Source organism: Sorghum bicolor, chromosome 5 (assembly GCF_000003195.3).
Source record: "Sorghum bicolor cultivar BTx623 chromosome 5, Sorghum_bicolor_NCBIv3, whole genome shotgun sequence".
NCBI lineage: Eukaryota > Viridiplantae > Streptophyta > Magnoliopsida > Poales > Poaceae > Sorghum > Sorghum bicolor.
The window spans coordinates 5487791-5506869 of NC_012874.2; the positions used below are offsets into that span (position 1 = coordinate 5487791).

General features: G+C 42.6%; 1 protein-coding gene across 3 annotated transcripts; it reads left to right on the top strand.

Annotated features, from left to right (window-relative positions):
• Positions 2004-16381, top strand: LOC8072738 (putative disease resistance RPP13-like protein 1). Of its 3 annotated transcripts, XM_021460628.1 has the most exons (8): positions 2005-2302; positions 2451-2564; positions 2659-2724; positions 5738-5807; positions 6217-7268; positions 13817-15746; positions 15853-15958; positions 16050-16381. In XM_021460628.1, exons 5-7 carry the CDS (start codon positions 6231-6233, stop codon positions 15948-15950), a joined length of 3066 nt encoding a protein of 1021 aa, XP_021316303.1. In that variant the 5' UTR covers positions 2005-2302; positions 2451-2564; positions 2659-2724; positions 5738-5807; positions 6217-6230; the 3' UTR covers positions 15951-15958; positions 16050-16381. The 3 variants fall into 3 exon arrangements, with proteins under 3 accessions (XP_021316304.1, XP_021316303.1, XP_021316302.1); XM_021460629.1 differs by lacking the exon at positions 5738-5807 and having other exon boundaries at positions 2004-2302; XM_021460627.1 differs by lacking the exons at positions 2005-2302; positions 2451-2564; positions 2659-2724 and having other exon boundaries at positions 4175-5807.

Here is a 19079-nt window from a genome sequence, read left to right on the forward strand (position 1 = left end):
CCATGGCCTGAGTTGGGCACACTTCGTCGGAGTTCATGGTTAAAGCGATTCTGAGCATGATTTGGAAAACCGATTGCACGGGAAGCAAGAGGAGGGTACCGAGAACTCACCCAGGGCACAATCGTGAGCGAAGAAGGCTTGAAACGACTCGGTGACGATGGATGGCGGACCGGGTGCTCTGCAGAAAGTTCGGCATGGTTAACACTCGACAAGAAGCCAGAAGAGAGTACGGGGAAAGGCTCGAGAGCTTCGTTACTCGGTCACGGTGCTCGACAAGCGATCAAATTCGGTGGGACGGCAGCGAAACTCGAAACCCACGATGGCGGCTTCGCTCTGCGCCTGCAGAGATCCAAATCGGGGGGGGGGGGGGGGGTTCTAGCGGCTAGGTGGCTCGAGGTGCTGCACGGATGGCAAAGAGGAGTCGCGGAAGAGGGCGCGGAGTTTTATAGCAACTCAGGACATACATTGGCAAGGAATCCCGAGAAGTTCGGGATTTTGGGAAACCTCGGTGCTGTGAGTCCTATTCGGCCACGATGAGGAAGAAAGGGAGGGGAGGAAGAGATCTGATGCGTGGGGTCAACCGGTCAGTGACTGATGGCGTGGGGTCCGCGTGTCAACCAAGGGAAAGAGAGGGGAGGTGGGAGGGGGCGCACCGGGCCGGCTGCTGGCCAGCTTGGGCCGAGGGGGAAGAAGTCAGGCCTTCGGGCCAGAAAACAGATGGAGAACTTTTCCTTTTCCTTTTGTTTTGTTTTCTTTTTATTTCTTTTTATTTCAAAGTCTTTTCAAAGCAGTTTCAAATCATTTTGATAATATTTTGAATTTGCTCAACTCACACAGTACAAAAGTATAAATGCTCCAGCATGTATGCACATCCATGTTGCTAGATTCTATGATAAGTTTTATTTTAATGAAAAATATTATTTCCCTATATTCATGAGCACAAAAAATACAAAATTAAATTAATTTTCATCTATTTAAAAAGGAGCAAAATTTTAGGGTGCTACACCCCACCTAGCTGTGATAGAAAAACCAATTCGACATTGACTCGTTCGTACATTCTATATAGGGAATTAATCTCTTAACAATCACTTTCATCAACCCCAAAAAACCGCTAGCGTAAATTACATTTACAGTATCGGTTTACTTAAGACAACCACCGGTGTAAATAGTGAATTTAAATTGGCGATTTCCATTAAACAACCACCAACGTAAAATACACTATTTACGCTAGCGGTTTTCTTAACAAAACCGTCAGTGTGAACCCATTTGCACTAGCAGTTCTTGATCCAGGCCCACATATTTTACACTAGGGGCGCTTGCTTCTTATGAACCGCCAGCGAAAAAATCGCTGTCATCAAGAAATTTAGATTATGTTCTAGTGCTTACCTCAAACTCGAATGAAAACATGAAAAAAATTAAGAACAAATGGACGAAAAATAAAAAGCTTTACCTTGTCAAACAAAGGAATACGTGCTCCATGCATGTTCGCAACTGACGCATCACGCATCCAAAGATGCACGCCATCGAATTCCTCCCTGCTGGCAACTGGCTTTAATTACCTTCTTTAGTTAATCCGTGCAACGGCTCTGATTAACCTCAGGGCATCTTTAGTTAGATCAAACGTTCATGTAGCAGGGTGTGGCAACATTTTGCTCTGCAATGCACTGGAACAACAAGCATGGGTATGGAAAAACATGACCAGCTCTGCAATCACACATGACCAGCTTGTATATATTCCTTGCTTGTCGCTGCAACATATGCTTTGCCGTTTCAAATTCCAGTGGCCAAAAGCAAAAGCCCTCCAGAAGAGATCAGGATGGATCCCTTCGCAGCCTAAAGCAAGCAACATGATTCCAACGGCTTGGCCTAAAGCAAAAGCAGTGAGGATACATTCCTTCCTGGGCACAGCAAGCACGCCCTGCCCCCTGTGACCTTATTTGGATGCACATATATTCATCTTAATGCATATATATTGCATTGGATCAGATCGGAGTGAAATTAAACTAAGCTCCATTCTAATCCACTCAAACAAATGTAGATTGTAGTGGATACACATGCATCCAAACTAGGCCTGACCCGTCTGAAAATGTATCCCTTGCTTTCCGATAGATACAATACATGCAGCCTCTATGTCTATAAAGCAGGCCTCCTATAGCTGCTTCTTCACGTCTGATACCCCCACCATATCGCTTTCATTCATTCATGTCACACACAACACTGCTGCGCTGATCCATCCATCGATCTGACATCGGAGCCAACTGCCAAGCTTGCAAACTCGTCGATCGTCTCGCTCTGTGTGACTGTAAGCACTCAACATTAGTTCAGCATGTACTTCTCCTCGATCTGTTTCTTCTCCTTTTATTTCAAATAATGAAATAGAATTGCCCTCCATAGAGGTCGCATTGAACCAACCACTGATGAATATTAAGGTATTTTTGTTTTATTTGCAGAGTTGCATTGATTGCTTCCATTCGTTGTGATTCTAACCCAACATCAATTTTCTCATATTTGTTCAACGAACCACAAACATACCAGTCATCGTGGTTTCCAGTAATACAAAAATTGTATGTTGCCCCCTTCCTCTATCGCCGTCTGGTTTGCTTGATTCATCTGCTTCATCTGTTGATCGAACCATCCGCTCTCTTGATCTGTTCTCAGGGCACGTGGGTCCGTTCGGTGCCAGGTGCCAGTGGGTGAACTCCTCGATCGTCTTGTTCTGTAAATGTAAGCACTCCATATTCAGCACTGCTCGATCTGTTATTCATTTCAAATAAATAATACTAGTTATTCGTAATTTCAGAGTTGATTGCAACCATCCGTTGTCATTCAAACTCAATCTTTCCATATTTGTTTGGATAAGACCGATATCTGTCATCTTGGTTTCCAGTTAAACAAAAAATTGTATGTTGTCCCCATGTCTGTTCTGTGCTGGTGTGGCTGATTCATGTGCTTCATTTGTTGATATTATAAAAGATTTTTATCCACAAGACCACAGGACAGTCAGAAAGAGCAGATTTGTGCACCCGTATTGTACTCATTGAAATAGTCACAGACACGTTGTGAAAAAACATTGTTTGCTTGGGTGTGCTGGAGACACAAAATATAGAATCATGGTGTCCAGTGGACAAAATCGATGAATGAAGTGTGCTATGCACAAATCTGCCTTGTGTTGCAGATAAAACTAAAATCCCTATGTACACTAAAAAGATTTACAGTGACCTAGGTGGGCATGAATTTCAACCGCCTCAGTTAATGCCTGGCATTAACCAAGGTGGTCATTTTATTAACCGAGGCAGTTACAAAAATCACCTCGCAAAATTTATTAACCGAGGTAGATATACTAATGTAACCATCTCGATAAATCATTAACCAAGGTGGACATTTTAACTCCAACTGCCTTGGTAAATCAGGACTAGCCCACCAGCCCAAGAGACCCAGTTCTGAAGTCACATAGATATACAAGAGACTAGGGTTTCAGCCTCAGCCGCACTCCTCTCCCCAAGCGGAACTTCTCTCCCTCCCACCTCGCACAGTCGCACTGCTCTATCACCTCACACATACAAAACAACTCCTAAAGCGGCTAGAGATGCTGGTTATTGACATAGTTATGATTAGAAATAAATATATATTGTCATATTAATGTAAATATTAATTTATATTTTGAACTCCATGATCATCATAAAATAAATTAATTTTAAAATTCTATAAAAACAATAAATGAAACTAAACAAAAATATATAATATTATTATCATTGTTTGTTACATGTTAACAGTTTTTTCACCTGTTGTAACACATGGGCATATTTGCTAGTAATAGATAATGAGAACTTTTACTAGCAAATAAACACCAATATTAGTTCATCAAGATTCAAATAAATTCGAGCGAGAATGATAAGATAGAGCATGATTTAGGAAAAAAATAAAGTATTTTCATAATTTTTTGTGCTAAAACAAATTTTCTACGAATTTTATAAGATTTATAATTCCATTTTTGGAAAAGTCACTTTTTATTGTAGGATTTATAAATAATTTCATTTTATAAGTAATTCCATTTTATAAGTAATTCCATTTTATAAGTTTCTTTTTATAAGATTTATAATTTTGTTCCAATATTGTAGGATTTATAGTTCCATTTTTTTCATTCAAAATATCAGGATAAATTTTTGGAAAAGTTACTTTTTATGAATTTTGGTCAATTTTAGAAAATAAATTTTATCCTGATACTTCGATTTTAATGATAAGATATCCTGATTTGTAAATTTTAATTATGAATCATAATTAAAGCTGTCCAGGGTGAGTTCAAATGGTTTTGAAAAGTTGAGCGGCTCTAAGGCTAGTCTCAATGCATGTTTTATGATAGTGTCATGCACAATAAATAGGGTGCCACATAAGCTGTGTCTTGGTTACCTATGAAACTCATATGGCTCGGTTAAATGAAGGAGTTTCATCAGATGAGAGAAGAGTTCCAACCCCATGAAATTCATATGGCTCGGTTACCTAGTTTATAATCTTGGTAAATGTGCCATGAAACTATGCATTGAGACTGGATAAAAAACAAATTTTATGGTTGAGAGGGGACCACAAAAGCCGACCTTTCTCGAACCTCCAAACACAGGACACACACCTACCGATCATGAAATGCATAAAAAAAAGCCTACAGGAAAAAAAACTGCCCTTGGAGCCAGGCCGCATGCAGGTAGACGCAGCTAGTACATTTGGGGTAGTTCAGGGACTTCCTCCATCTCAAATTATAAGTCATTTTTAAAAAATTTGGAGATTTAAATCATCCTAAGTTTAATCAAATTTAGATGATAAAAAATAATATTTATGATACCAACTAAGTATCATTAGGTTTTTCATTAATTATATTTTCATAGTATATCCACTTGATCTCATAAATTTTTATAATTTTTTCTATAATTTTGATGAAACTTGACATGTTTTGACTCTCCAAAGTTCTTGCAATGCCTTATAATTTAGGATGGAGGGAGTAGTTTACAAATAAATAGCTAGATGGAGCTTAGAAATAATAATAATAAATATTATAATAAGAGTTATGTAAGCCATGAGAGAAAGTTATTTTTGGGAGATCGTGGTAGACTAGCTATTTAACTGTCATTAGTTATTTCTTCTGTCTCCTTGATAGGTAATAGAATTCTTCGTGGACTAGTTATGTGACGCCCTTATACTTGAAAACCGTATCCTCATTGCTTCAAAAATAACTTGCAATAGTTGTATTGAAAACCGATATCCATCTAGTTATGTAAGCTATGAGAAAGTTATTTTTGAAGCAACCCATAACCTACGGTTTCTTGCAATAGTTCTATTGTAAAAAAAATATTGAGCGTGATGCGATCTAACTTTATAGTCCACAAATTTTGTATTTGATGAAGCTGTTCAGAGTAAAAGAATTAGTCTGTCTGCCACTAGTCCACTACCAGCTCAGTTAACTAGGCGGCCATGCGCAACAATAAGGTCGCCTTGAGTTTCCCACACACCTCATGTCTCCTAGCTCCCTTCTATGTTTAAGCTGATTCATCAAGCTCATCCGCCCCAATCCATCAAGCAGACAGTAGCCACGCCAAGCTTTCCGACCATCTCAAACCTTACTTCCAGTTCCATCCAGCCATCGCTCAACAGGACCACAAGATACCAATTCGTCCTCGTTGATATGTACTATTATACATATATCAATCGCAAATCTAACAATTCGTCCTCTTGCTTTACTCCCAACAAGACCACAAGAGACCAAGGAACTGAAGGACACAGAGCACTCTGTGTTCCCGCTAAAAATCAAGCTTTATAAGGTGCATACATACTCCTCTTTCTTTCCTTCTTTGTTTCTCTGTATTTTTGTTTCTTCCACGTACGGGCTGAGATTGGTGTAGCTGCTCTCAATTTTTAGGTGCCCCACTATATAATATGTATAGTAACATGCATCGTCCATGTATCAGACTTCATGATAATATGATATTGACGTCTGATACCCATTAATTTGTCAACTCCGTGCTTTTAGCTTCTGTTACTATGTGCCAGATCTGGAATCCAAAAGTGGATAGCCAACCAGATCTGGTGTCAACCAACTGCTGCAGAGCTTCCTTTAATTTGAATAGTGCCAAGATTAATTACAGGGGGGCTCGATTGACGATTTTACCATCAAGACTAATTTTCATTTAAACAAATCACATGACATTTTTATCTATATTGATTTTGTAGATACAGAACCTGCAATGGCTGTGGTATTGGATGCTTTGGCATCCTATCTGCAAGATATGCTGGTGGAGATGGTTGAAGAAGAGGTGCATCTGCTCTTGGGTGTTCCCGATGAGATAGAAAAGATGGGCATCAAGCTCGGGGACCTCAAGAGGTTCCTTGCTGATGCTGACAAGAGGAACATTAGAGACGAGACTGTGCAGTCATGGGTCAGAGAGCTTAGAAATGCCATGTATGATGCCACCAATATCCTTGATTTGTGCCAGATCAATGCCATGGAACGGGGTCCTACCAAGGATAAGGGTTGCTTCAATCCCTTGCTCTTTTGTATAAGGAACCCTCTCCATGCTCATGACATTGGTAATCGCATCAAAAGCCTTAATAAGAGGCTAGATGACATTGAGAAGCGTAGCAAAGCCTTCAACTTCAACCTTGCATCTTATGAGGACAACACGAGAATGGTAGAATCCTCCCTTCGCACTAGGCGGGAGACGACGGGGGAGGATGAGTTTGGTGTGGTTGGTGAGAAGATTGAGGAGGACACTAGAAGTCTTGTGGATTTGCTCATAAAGAAGGAGAAAAATGTACATGAACACAAAAATGTTATGGTTTATGCTATTGTGGGAGTTGGAGGGATTGGCAAAACCACCCTTGCCAAGAAGATCTTTAATCATGACATCATCAAACAAGAGTATGAAAAGAGAATATGGTTGAGTGTCAATAAAGAATTTAATGACATTGATCTATTAGAGAGAGCTATCACTGAAGCACAAGGAGACCTTCAAGCAGCCAGAAACACAAAGGCCGCACTAGAGCGAACCCTTAAGGAAGCCTTGAAGGGGTGCAAGACCTTGTTGGTGATGGATGATGTTTGGGACCCCCATGTATGGGAGAAGGTGCTCGAGCCTCCATTGATAAACTCACTTGCTCGAGGAAGCCGTGTTCTTGTAACAACGAGACATGACATGGTTGCTCGAGGCATGATGGCGGAGGTGCCATACCACCATGTCAAGAAATTAGAGCATGAAGATGCCTGGTCTTTGCTGAAGAAGCAGGTCCGTACAATGTCAATTCATGTGTCTTACGTGTTTTGTTTTGCAAGAATGCATTTTTACTTCTAATATGCATATCCTCCTGTTGCAGTAACTTCTATGTCATTAATAAATTTCTTTGCTAATGTCTTACACCTTATCTCGAAGAAATCTTGGATACTTTTTACATGCACAATGGCTAATAGTAATTTGCTAGAAGATACTTATAGTTTGATGACAAGAGTTAAGTGGGGTGTTTTAGTGTTGGAAACAACTCATGCACACTACTACAAAAAAAAATTGCGAGGTGTTTTGGAATTGGCCTCGGAGGCGAGCAACAATTCAAACCGCCTCGGTTAATGCCTAGGATTAACTGAGGCGTACTTTTTTTATTAACCGAGGCGGGCATATTAAATTAACCGCATCCAAATATCATCTTTTTTCGGAGGCGGTTGGCTAAAGATGTCCGCCTTCAAAAAGGCCAAGGCCCAATAGGCCCAAACGAGTGCAATACACATCTTCTAATACAAATATAAGAGAATTAGGGTTTACTCTTCTATCTCTATCAGACACCGAGCAACACCGTTCCCCTCCCCTGCCCTTCGACACACCGAGCCCCAACGCCGCCCCTCCCTCTCTCTCCCTTCGAGACCTCCCTCTCCTTCTCCTCATGAGCCCAACGCCGCCCCTCCTTTCCTCTCCCTCCGAGACCTCCCTCTCCCTCTCCTCGTGAGGACCAAGCCCAGCTCTGCCCCTCCCTTCCTCTCCTTCCAAGACCTCCCTCTCCCTCTCCTCCCGAGGACACGCGGCGGCGAGCTTCCTCCCACGACATGTCTCCACCACCACCATGGCATGCATGCGGCCAGATCTGATGGCGGCGCGACCGGGCAGGCCAGAGCCGCTGCATACTGCTCTTCTTCTCCACCATGGCGGCCAAAGAGGGTGCATGTGGCGGTGGGTCACTGGATCTAGCAGCAAGCGGTTGGATCGGGCGACTGGCGGCCTGATCTACCGACTGCGCGTGGTCTAGGCTCCTTCCTCTTCCCCAATGGCGCCGGAGAGGCAGCTGGAGCTAGGGCGACGGACCGACAGTGGCAGCACGAGCTCTAGATCCGTGCGGCCCAGATCCGGGCCCGTGTGGGTTTTTTCTTTTTTTTTGTTTATTTTAATCCATTAATGGAGGCGGGCAAACAAACCGCCTCCTTTTATCCTCCATTTACCGCGACCTTCAATTGGAGGCGTTTTGTGTGCCCGCCTTGCAAAATCAATTTTGCCCGCCTCGGTTAAGGATTATTGTAGTAGTGGCAAGGAATCCTTTAGTCAGAGCTTGTTCAAATTCCAACTATTTCTTAGAAGTAGTAAAACCAAAGCAATGGCTCTTCAGTTCAAGTAGCCTAGAAGAAATGCCCCAATGCTAATGATTATTGCATTTCATCTATTTTCACTATTTCTGCACATAATGTGCAAATCTACAATAAGGTGAATGCTCACCCTAGTTGGTATTTTATTTCAACATTGATTTTATGAATCAAGGATCTCCAAAGTACTATTAAAATGTAACTTATGAAAGTGCAGCACGCTTCAATGAAAAAATCTTAAAAAGAACCAGCACTACTAACAAGAATAAACTTGACTACATCAAGGAACGTGTATAATGTTTTTATTTCCTTAAATAATACATTGCAGAAATGAGGTTAGTTAATTATGATTTGGCATAAGTGATAACATACTAAACATTGTTATATTTATACGTATATTAACAGATGCTTCACTAACGATGAATTTGAGCTTTCTAAAGTTTTAGTATATATACCCTCTAAAATATAAGAACTTCCAGCATTTAAATTTTGTCACAAATATAATTACTCTGTCAGTCCATCAGGCTCAACTCCACCCGCTATGCAATTTTCTATTTAAAAAGAAAAAGTCTACTTAACACCCTACTCTTGGAAATTGTCTAATCCAGAGTCTCACCAATAAACCAGTCACTACACTTTAAATTATTATTATTATTATTATTATTATTATTATTATTATTATTATTATTATTATTATTATTATTATTATTATTATTATTATTATATATATAGGGAAATTCGTTCATATCTATATATATATATATATATATATACATATAATAACATGTCTAAATAACCCTCAAAACAGATTTGAATGCAATTTTGCTCACTTGCATATTACATATGTTCTGATATGCGTTGAGTCAAAATAAAAACGGGGAAAAAGTCTATGCAGCCCCCCCCTCCCTAATATATCAACCCTTAATATTTTACGAAGTTTTGCCACCTCAACGTCATCTAGCACCCAAGTAATTTGGCACATTAGTGAAGCAGCCATTAAAGCAACCTTAGGGATTACTTAGATGGTTTTTAATACTGTAAGGGGTAGAATACCTGATATTACATGTGAGAGAGTGAAGTAGACAACTAAAAATAGTTAGGGGGGATTGAATAGACTTTTTCAATACTAAAACCAACCATTTATGTCATGGAAATTTAGCCAACAACTGACAGAATAGTCAATGAAGAGTGGTTTAACAAGAGGCAGCATGGTGGACTTTAGCATTACAGTTCCATTTTTCCTAAATTTTTTTGGGAAGTCCTTATATTTTGGGAGGGGCTTGACTTTTTAATTTTTCCAATTTAGGAACATAAAAATAAAATTATGTAAATTTTATCTTCTCTCTAATAGTACTTTACAATGATTTCCCAATAAATTAAATCCATATCAGCTATAACCATATAAAGAATGTGGAAGAGACAACAAAAAATATAGAAAGTTTAGCTTCTGATCAAGACCAAGTCAGTGCGCTTCAAGATACATGCAGATGGGCCTGCTTGGTTGGGTGGCTAACCACCAATCAAGCTTTAGAAAGCCACCTTTAGGCTGTTTGGTTGCTTGTTTGGAGTCCAAAGCCAGGATCCATTGAGCCACCAACCACCCTCTAGCTAGGCTCCAGAAAAAACACGGGGGGTGGTCTTTTTTGGGAGCCTAGATTGGCTTAGCTTTGGTGGTGGTCTTTTTTGGGAGCCTAGATTGGCTTAGCTTTGGTGGTTGTTCTCCTCAGCTCCCATCTCAGCCATGCTCAACTCTCTGAATTCACCTATGGCAAGCTCTGCATCTTCCCCAACTCCAGCAGCCTACATTTGCTCCTCCTCCAGTGGCCCACATCTCTTCCGGTGCTCCTCCCATATGCAAACTTCGAAGGCAAGCCCCCGCGGCAGAAGCCCCATGCGTTGCCGGGCCAGGTGGCGTGCCCGACAGCAAGAGTGGAGTCCTCCAGGCAGTGTCGCGGACGTACTCACCATGCTCGGTAGTTCCTCCTCTAAGCGGTGAAGAAGTTCCCTCACTAGTGCAGCATCATTTGTGCCAGCTCCATGCCCTCGTCCTCTACAGCTAGGCTCTGCTTCACCACCTCGATGATATGCGTGTCGACGGGGTGGAGGCAGGAGTTGTTTGCCCCTGCCTTGATGTTGATCTTTGGAGCCGCATCACCCTTCTTCTTGCGGGGGAAGTGCTGCATTTGCATGTTCAGGGAGAAGAGCCTCCAGCCAAGGAGACGCACAGTGCGACGGGAGCACGCACGTCCTCCTCTAAGCACAATTGAAATTTGGGCTTGCACGAATGTGGAGGTGATGGTCCAGTTTGAGGAGATGGAGGCACCTCATTGTCAACAAGGCTGCCGACTACAAGCAGAGTGTGCTTGTTGCCATCACTGACAGGCGGTGCACGCACGGTTTCCGTGCCGCGATGGTCTATCCAATTGGCCTGGTGGTCTCAATCACCCTGCTTGTTGAGCAGCCACACAATTGCCTGCATTCCTGCGAAGCTCAAGACCTCGGAGCAGCGAGAGGGGTAGATAGGAGTTGTGCGAGGTTCTCAGGGCCGACCTAGGCAAGGGCGCGACTGAGATCCTCATCAGTGAAGAGCAGAGCAGCTAGCACCACCATGATGGAGCTCACCACCTGTTCAATAGAATGCTTTGAAGGAGGTAACCTTACCGGGCTAAGAATGTGGTGATTCTACACAAGGCAAGGCAAGTAACCAAACAAACTCTTATAGAAACTAGGCCAGGGATAGGTCTAGCCAAACAAACCCATGTGGGCTTGCTAGGGACAGGTCTAGCCTAACCATGCTCCAATCCTAGCCATGCTCCAACTAAGGCGGGAAACCAAATTATATATTGTAGGGCAGGTCTAGCCTAGCCATGCTCCAATCCTAGCTATTAGATTGGAGAGATTATCTATTGTGTTATCTAGCACTCCCTCCATTCCAAACTATAAGTTATTCAAACTTTTTTGAGTTAGAGCATCTCAAATTTCACCAAAACTATTAAAATAATTACAAAATATTTGACATCTAATTGTGCTTATTTTGTATCCTAATAATTATTATTAATATTTTATTATATAAATTTAGTCAAACTTTATATATTTTGACTCATCAAAAAAATTAGAATAATTTATATTTAAGATGAAAGGAGAATACGATATGGATATGGACTGATGCACAGTTCTTGTGGCTATGTTTATCCCTACCCTTTGATATTACAATAGATGGGTCTACAACAGCCCTAATTTCTTACCGAGCCCCGCATGGGGACCGATGAGAATGTATATGTGAGCGAGACAACTCATAGGCCCTGTTTGGTTGAGCTGTGACTTTTAGAAAAGCTGTTGTGAGCTGTGACTTTTAAAAAAGTAGTTGTGAGAAAGAAGCTATGGTAAAAGCAAAAGACCATTTTGTTGCGCAACTGCGACTTTTGGAAAAACTATAGAATGGACCCTACATGTCATCCCCACCTAACTCAATCCCTCTCTGTTGGGAGTTCAACCACGCCTTTGCCCCGAGCTGCATGAGAGAGAGAGGAAGTAATTCAACCGCGATGACCGAACCTTCATACCACCAACCTTCGGACATTGAGGGACGAAGGTTCCGAAAAAACTTAGCACTGATGCAGATCGGTTTAGTGACACATGTGTGTAGGAACCGACTTCGAGCGGAGGATCGCGGCGGGAAGGAGCCCATCCTTTAGTTCTCGCGCGACGAAAGATATGTTGTCCTGAACATGGGCGAGCCAAAGAAGCCTCGCGAGGCGGTCTAAGGTCCCTCGGTGGCTGCACGGCAGAGGATCCAAAGGCCTCGGTGAAGCATGCGCGAAGGTTCGGGCTGCAACAGGAACAGGGCTCCGACGGGCTGGCCTGTAATGAGCCTGCAGTTTGAATTTACCTAAGTAGCCCGATAGGGTGTAGACTACGGTGGTGGAATATGCTAGAATATTCCCCCACCATCATGGGGTACTTTTGTAACGGATTCCGGTCGGGATCCGTGCCTTATAAAAGGGGGTTGTAAATGCTCTTTGAGGAGTTAGTTGAAACCAATTTATTGATACACTGTCTGTTCTAGGGTTTCGAGCTTGACTATTCTCATACTCAAGCCTCTTGCAGCAACGAGCGAGCGGGCTCGACTAACCATCGTGTTCGGAGGTGCACTAGCCACTTCCAACACTCTCTCACTGACGAGTGGCCCCACTCATCAACGTCTTCCTCTTCCTTGTTCCACTTCGTGCACTGGGAGTCTAGAGCCCATTGGCCTAGACCTCGCTTCCCTTGCTCCATCGAGGATGTAGGAAACATGCCGCCATAGGGAGCAGGAAGAGGACATGCATCAGGAGCTCCTATGGCCACCACCACGCGTTAGAGGAAGAGGCTCATGCTGGCCACCAAAGCTCACACGTGCCCAAGCAGAGGCCGGCCTGCGCCCGACACCGCACGTCGGAGGAAGAGGCTGCGCTGGCCGCTGGTGCTCCTGTGCAGTCGAGCTCGACCTAGGGTTGCGGGGCTGCATGGGGGAGTTGGCTGGCCACGAACCTGAGGCGGGGGCTGTGGGCGCCGTCAGAGTGGGGCACCGGCATGGTCTAGGCCATGGAGGTGGCGGCGGAACCGGGCGCTTGCAAGGTATCTGGGTGGCGCGGGTAGGAGTCACAGTGGAGAGATGTCACCGACTAGAAAGAACGAGGAAATATCGAACCGGTATGTTCATAATCAATGGTAAGTGGGTAATTCTTTAAACTAGAAGTAGTTGAGAGTAGGGGGTGAGGCTTTGTTTAGTTGAGGACGTGAAAAGGATTTATATACTGTAGCACTTTCATTTTTATTGGACAACTATTGTTTAATCATGGACTAACTAGGCTTAAAAGATTCATCTCGCAAATTACAGGTAAACTATGGAATTAGTTAATTTTTTATATATATTTAATGTTTCATGCATGTGCCGCAAGATTCGATGTGACGAGAAATCTTAAAAAGTTCATTTCATTTAATTGGCTTTTGGCTTTTGTAAAAACAAAAGTAGCTAATTGCTTTGTAGCGCTGTAAACATGTGGTTTTTTTGCCCCAGCATGCACATGTGCAGGGAAAATACAAATCATACATAGGTCATATGCTCAAAATATTGTATAGGATTTTGCATCCACGCAGAGTATTGTTTATATTACTACCAGTTTTTTTCTTGTCTATAAGTTTGTTTCATTTAATTGGCTTAGCTGCTTGTAGGTGATCGGAAATGGAAATAATGATGAAAAAAATGTTGACAGACTTAAGGAGATTGGAATGGAAATTATAGCAAAATGTGATGGTTTGCCACTTGCTGTTAAAGTAATGGGAGGCCTCCTACGCCAGAAAAATACGAGACAAAGAGACTGGGAAAAAATCCTAAATGATTCTATATGGTCAGTGTCCCAAATGCCTGAAGAGCTAAACTATGCAGTATACATTAGCTACCAAGATTTAAATCCAAATTTGAAGTCTTGCTTTCTGCACTATGCCCTCCTCACCCAGAACACAGTGTTCTATGATGACAACATTGTTGCCATGTGGATTAGTGAAGGATTTGTTCATGGAAACAGCACATGTGATTTAGAAGCACTAGGAAAAGACTACTATGGTGAGTTAATAGCTAGGAACCTTATAGAGCCGGATCAATTGTACTTGGACCAGGCAGTCTGCAATATGCATGATGTTGTTCGCTCATTTGCTCAATATGTATCTAGAGATGAAGCACTGGTAGCTCAGAAAATTGAAGTTGGCCTAACCAATAAACTTAATTCGCAAAATGTTACTCGGTTATCACTGGAATGCAAAGAATCAGAATCAAATGAGCTAGAATGGAGTTCTCTACAAGCAAATAGATCACTGCGAACATTGATTTTAGTTGGGAAGATGAAGATCAACCGAGGTGATTCGTTGTTGTCTTTTCCATGTTTGCGGACCCTACATATAGAAGATGGAAATTTTGATGCTTTGTCTAAATCTTTGGTCCAACTCAAACACTTGAGGTATTTGTCCATAAGAGGCAGTGACACATCTAGGCTGCCAAAAAGAATTGCCATGATGAAATTCCTGCAGTGCATTAATATTTCTTACTGTAAAAGTTTGGTGAAGCTTCCACGTGACATTGGAGAGTTACGGCAGCTCAGGTATTTAAGCCTTGTTGACTCAGGAATAAATAGTATACCGAAGAGTTTCGGTGGTCTAACTAATTTGAGGTTATTGTTTGGGTTTCCTGCCCATGTGGAGGGTGACTGGTGCAGTTTGGAAGAACTAGGACCCCTTAACAAGCTCATGCGTCTTGATATAGATGGTCTGGAGAATGTATCCTCTTCCGCATTTGCTATAAAGGCCAGGCTTCGTGAAAAGGTGCGCCTCAGCTATCTGGTCTTAAAGGGCACCAGTACACGTCGAGGTCCTCACAGGCTGGTAAAAGAGGTAGAGCAGCAACAAATCCAGAAGGTGTTTGATGAGCTCTGCCCTCCACCCTGCTTAGAAACTCTGCTTATTGAAGGGTACTTTAGCCAACAACTTCCAAAGTGGATGATGCCTACAAAAATTTCGTCCCTTGGAAACTTGAGGAATCTTGAGATGGAAGACTTGCCTTATTGCACGGATCTACCTGATGGCTTGTGGCAGCTCCCCAGCTTGGAGTTCCTAAAGATTGAAAGCGCCCCAGGCATCAAGCGTGTTGGGCCAGAGTTCGTACTACCACACCATCATGAGCACCCAAGCCCTATGGAAAACGTTGGTTCTGATTTGGAAATTGAGGTGGATGAATGTTCTGGCCTCGAGAGGATCAGCAATCTGCCAAATTTGCAGAGCCTCGTGATCTTTAGATGCCCAGGGTTGAAGGTACTAGAGGGTTTGCCTGCACTTCAGAGACTCGGGCTGGAGGACTACGACATGAAAACACTCCCAGGATACGTGCGGAACGTAAACCCAAGGGATTTGGATCTATACTGCGACATCTTGCTGCTGGCTTCCATAGCTAAAGGGAAATCTAGCCCCGAGTGGGACAAGTTCAGCCATATCAAGCATGTGAAGGCATATGCACATGATAACGACAACAACATTGGAAGGAAGTGGTACGTCAAGTACACGAGAGATCCTTTCAGCTTTAAGACAAACATCAGCCTCTCTGCTGACGCCTCAGGTAAATTAACACAACTACTGCTGCTTTATACGTTGCCTACTAAGTATGTACCTTTCTTGCTATTGGAATATCTCGTCACTTGACTGGATGTGCCGTTTAATTTCAGGGGATGAAACGGAGGAAGCGTTGTTGGACGAAGTGGAGCAAATTTCAAGGAATGAAATCGAAGAAGAACATGTCAATGTGGAACAACTGAGGGAGTAATCGATCGAGTATGCTACTACAACTTGTTACTAGTTGCTTGTTAAGCTGTGTCTAACACTGTCAATTATATAACGCATATGGACGACCTTGCCTGCACAGGTGGAGTGTCCGTCGGTGACCTATATGGACAGAAGGATCCTTGGAGTGGCCATCACCTTTACTGAAGAAGTATCAATGCAGAATTTGTGTTGCGAATTTGTTTGCTTTTGTTAGACTACATTTCATTTTGAGGCGGTCAGATATTCGACATTGCAAATAAAAAGAGACTAGAATGTCATGTGAACTAGCTTGTTCCTTAATTTTTCTTCAACGATTTGTGTGCATGTTACTGTTCAATTCTGATGCAGTTTACCAGTTGTGAACTGAGAGGCCTGTATGTATGTAAGTTGACTAGTAACAGAACAAACTAATGTTACGGACAGCTTCATTAAGACGCTTGCTGATTCACAGTGATATATCTATAACTCTTATGAAGCAAAACTTCGCTAGCTATTTCTCATGGCATGTAAGGCGACCATTTCAGCAGTCAACTATCATTTGTCACTAATTACTTTTGACATTTAAATTGTCCAACAGTCCATTATCATTTACAATTAATGTTCACTAGCAAAAGAATTATAATATCAATGTCAGCGAGATACATCATCGATAGAATCTCTATGTTTATGCTAATAAATCTATATATATTATATCATATTCTTGTATTATAAACACCATATATATGATTCCTCCGTACTTATGGCAACGCGTGGAGAATCTTTTTGTAAATGTAAGTTGCCAATAACTAAATGTATATAACATGGTTCACCGAGTTTTTTTATTTTGTCAAGACTCCAAGTGGGTGTTTGAGGCTGTGAACTGCTTCTATATATCAACACGTAACATACCATAAATAATCCATTGCACAACATGTTCACTCCTGAATCAATAATGACTAGCAACTTATTTAATTAGTACAGGCTTGAAATTTCTCTATGCAGTTGCCAATAATATTTATTTCTCTACGGTCGAATCGTAGCTTGCATAAGAGACCAGCCGGAGAAATACAATTTTTTGACAGTTTTCATCTGATACCTAAATAAAATAGAACGTATAAGAATTTCTGAGAGTACTACTAGTTTGCTACTACTCCCTCCGTCCATAAAAAAATATAATTCACACAATTCAAGAAGTCAAACAATATTAACTTTGACTGAAATAATATAAAAATATACTAACGCCAATGAGACAAAATAAGTATCATTAGATTAGTTACAGAGTATACTTTTATAATAAATTTATTTCAAGACATAAATGCTAATATTATTTACTATAAACTTGCTCAAAGTTAGACTCATTTGACTGATACGTTTCTCATAATTGCATTTTTTCTGGACAGAGGTAGTGCATGCTAGCCATCTAGGGGCGCGGGAGCAGCCTCCATAGCAGCGGCCAGCTCGGCTCTCGCCTAGGCGACGAAGGGAGGGGCCCGCGCGCCTAGCTTGGTGGCTAGGCCTGCGCTTGCCCAGGTGGTGACGGGAGCGGGCCCACATGCCCCCGCGGTGAGCGTTCCACTGGCAGGAGCGTACCAGGCAGAGTGGGAGCCGGGGCTGAGGCCGGGCCCGAAGGCGTTCCTCCATTGTGCGATGGTCCACTCGTCGCTGCTTCCTCTCGCCTCAGATTCGATGGAACAGATTTGGGGATCTAGCGACGACCCGGTCAGGCACCCGCGCACGAACGCCGGCTAGGCCAAGCCAGGCCAGGGCTGAGTGGTCAGTATGTCGCGCCTAGAAGACAGATCTAGTGGATCCAAGGCAGATACAATGAGGCCCTGTGCACCTATGCATGCACGCCGACTAGGCCAGGCGGCAATTGGGTGGTCGTGGCCACAGTCGGAAGGCGATGGGCCACCTTCATGACGGACAAGCCTTCCATCTTCTCTGACGAGCAATTCAGGGCTGGGGCAGCGGCGGCTGACGTGCTAGCCTACGGCGGCAGCTGGGTAGACAACTTCTTTGTCGTCCTCGTCGCCATCGTCTCGGTCAACCTCCTCAGTGGTGGTCGGCAATTGTTGTTGTTGTTGTTGTTGTTGTGGTGGTGGTGGTGGTGGTGGTGTTGTTTTCTCCTCTTTGTTAAGGTGTGAATCAAAGTGTTCTTGTATCTTTTTGGCTACATATATCCTTCATGGTTATAAAGGCTGGATTATTAATTAAAATTCACTATCTAGAAAAACATGTGAGCCATCCAAGGTTATCAATTATGGGCCATCACGTAGACATGACGTAATCTTGTTTATGCACCGAGAGCGGAGCATCCGCAAGATCCATCCACCTCGGCGCGACATACGTTGCGGAAAACAAAAAAAGCTAGGCACGACATACTATGCCGAGTCCACTAAAAAATAAAAAAAAACCTTGTCGATGAGAGAGGCGTGAGATATGTTAAGGTCAATCTTAATGATGGTTTTATGACCTAGTTTTCAACAAACAAGCAAAATGCATGCAGTGGCCACATATTGGTGCGCTGGGTGCTGATGGTGCGGGGGGCGGACGTGTTGGAAACCCACCGGTTAGAAAAATGTTTAAAAAGAGTGACCAAGTTCGAGCCTTTACATGGGAACAACTCGAGCGCCATGATTGGTTGCAGTTGGATACAAACAGTAAAGCCATCGCGGCAAAGCCATCGATACGTAGAACGTAGAAGAGATCTGCTTTCACACAACGGTGAATAATGTATACAGAAGGTAGCAACATCTATATGGTGTGGCGGTTAAAACTCCTCCATGACACACACACACACACACACACATATATATATATATATATATATATATATATATATATATATATATATATATATATATATATATATATATTTTCCTACTCCGAGTAGGTACTCCCACATGTTGGGAAGAGGCTCTCCGCACTCCCCAGCAGTACGATGAATAGTAAACCTTCTCACTCGGTGCCGTGAGAGGTCTGAGCTCCAACGGACAGCAGGCTCATTAGTAGGTGAAAACAGTGAATGCTCTCCCCTCTTTATTAATGGCGGTATCGCGCCCCTTATATAGGGCCTGGAAACCGATCTAATGACATTTACATAAATGCCCCGTGACGGTGGGGGAATATTCCAGTATATTCTTTCATCGCA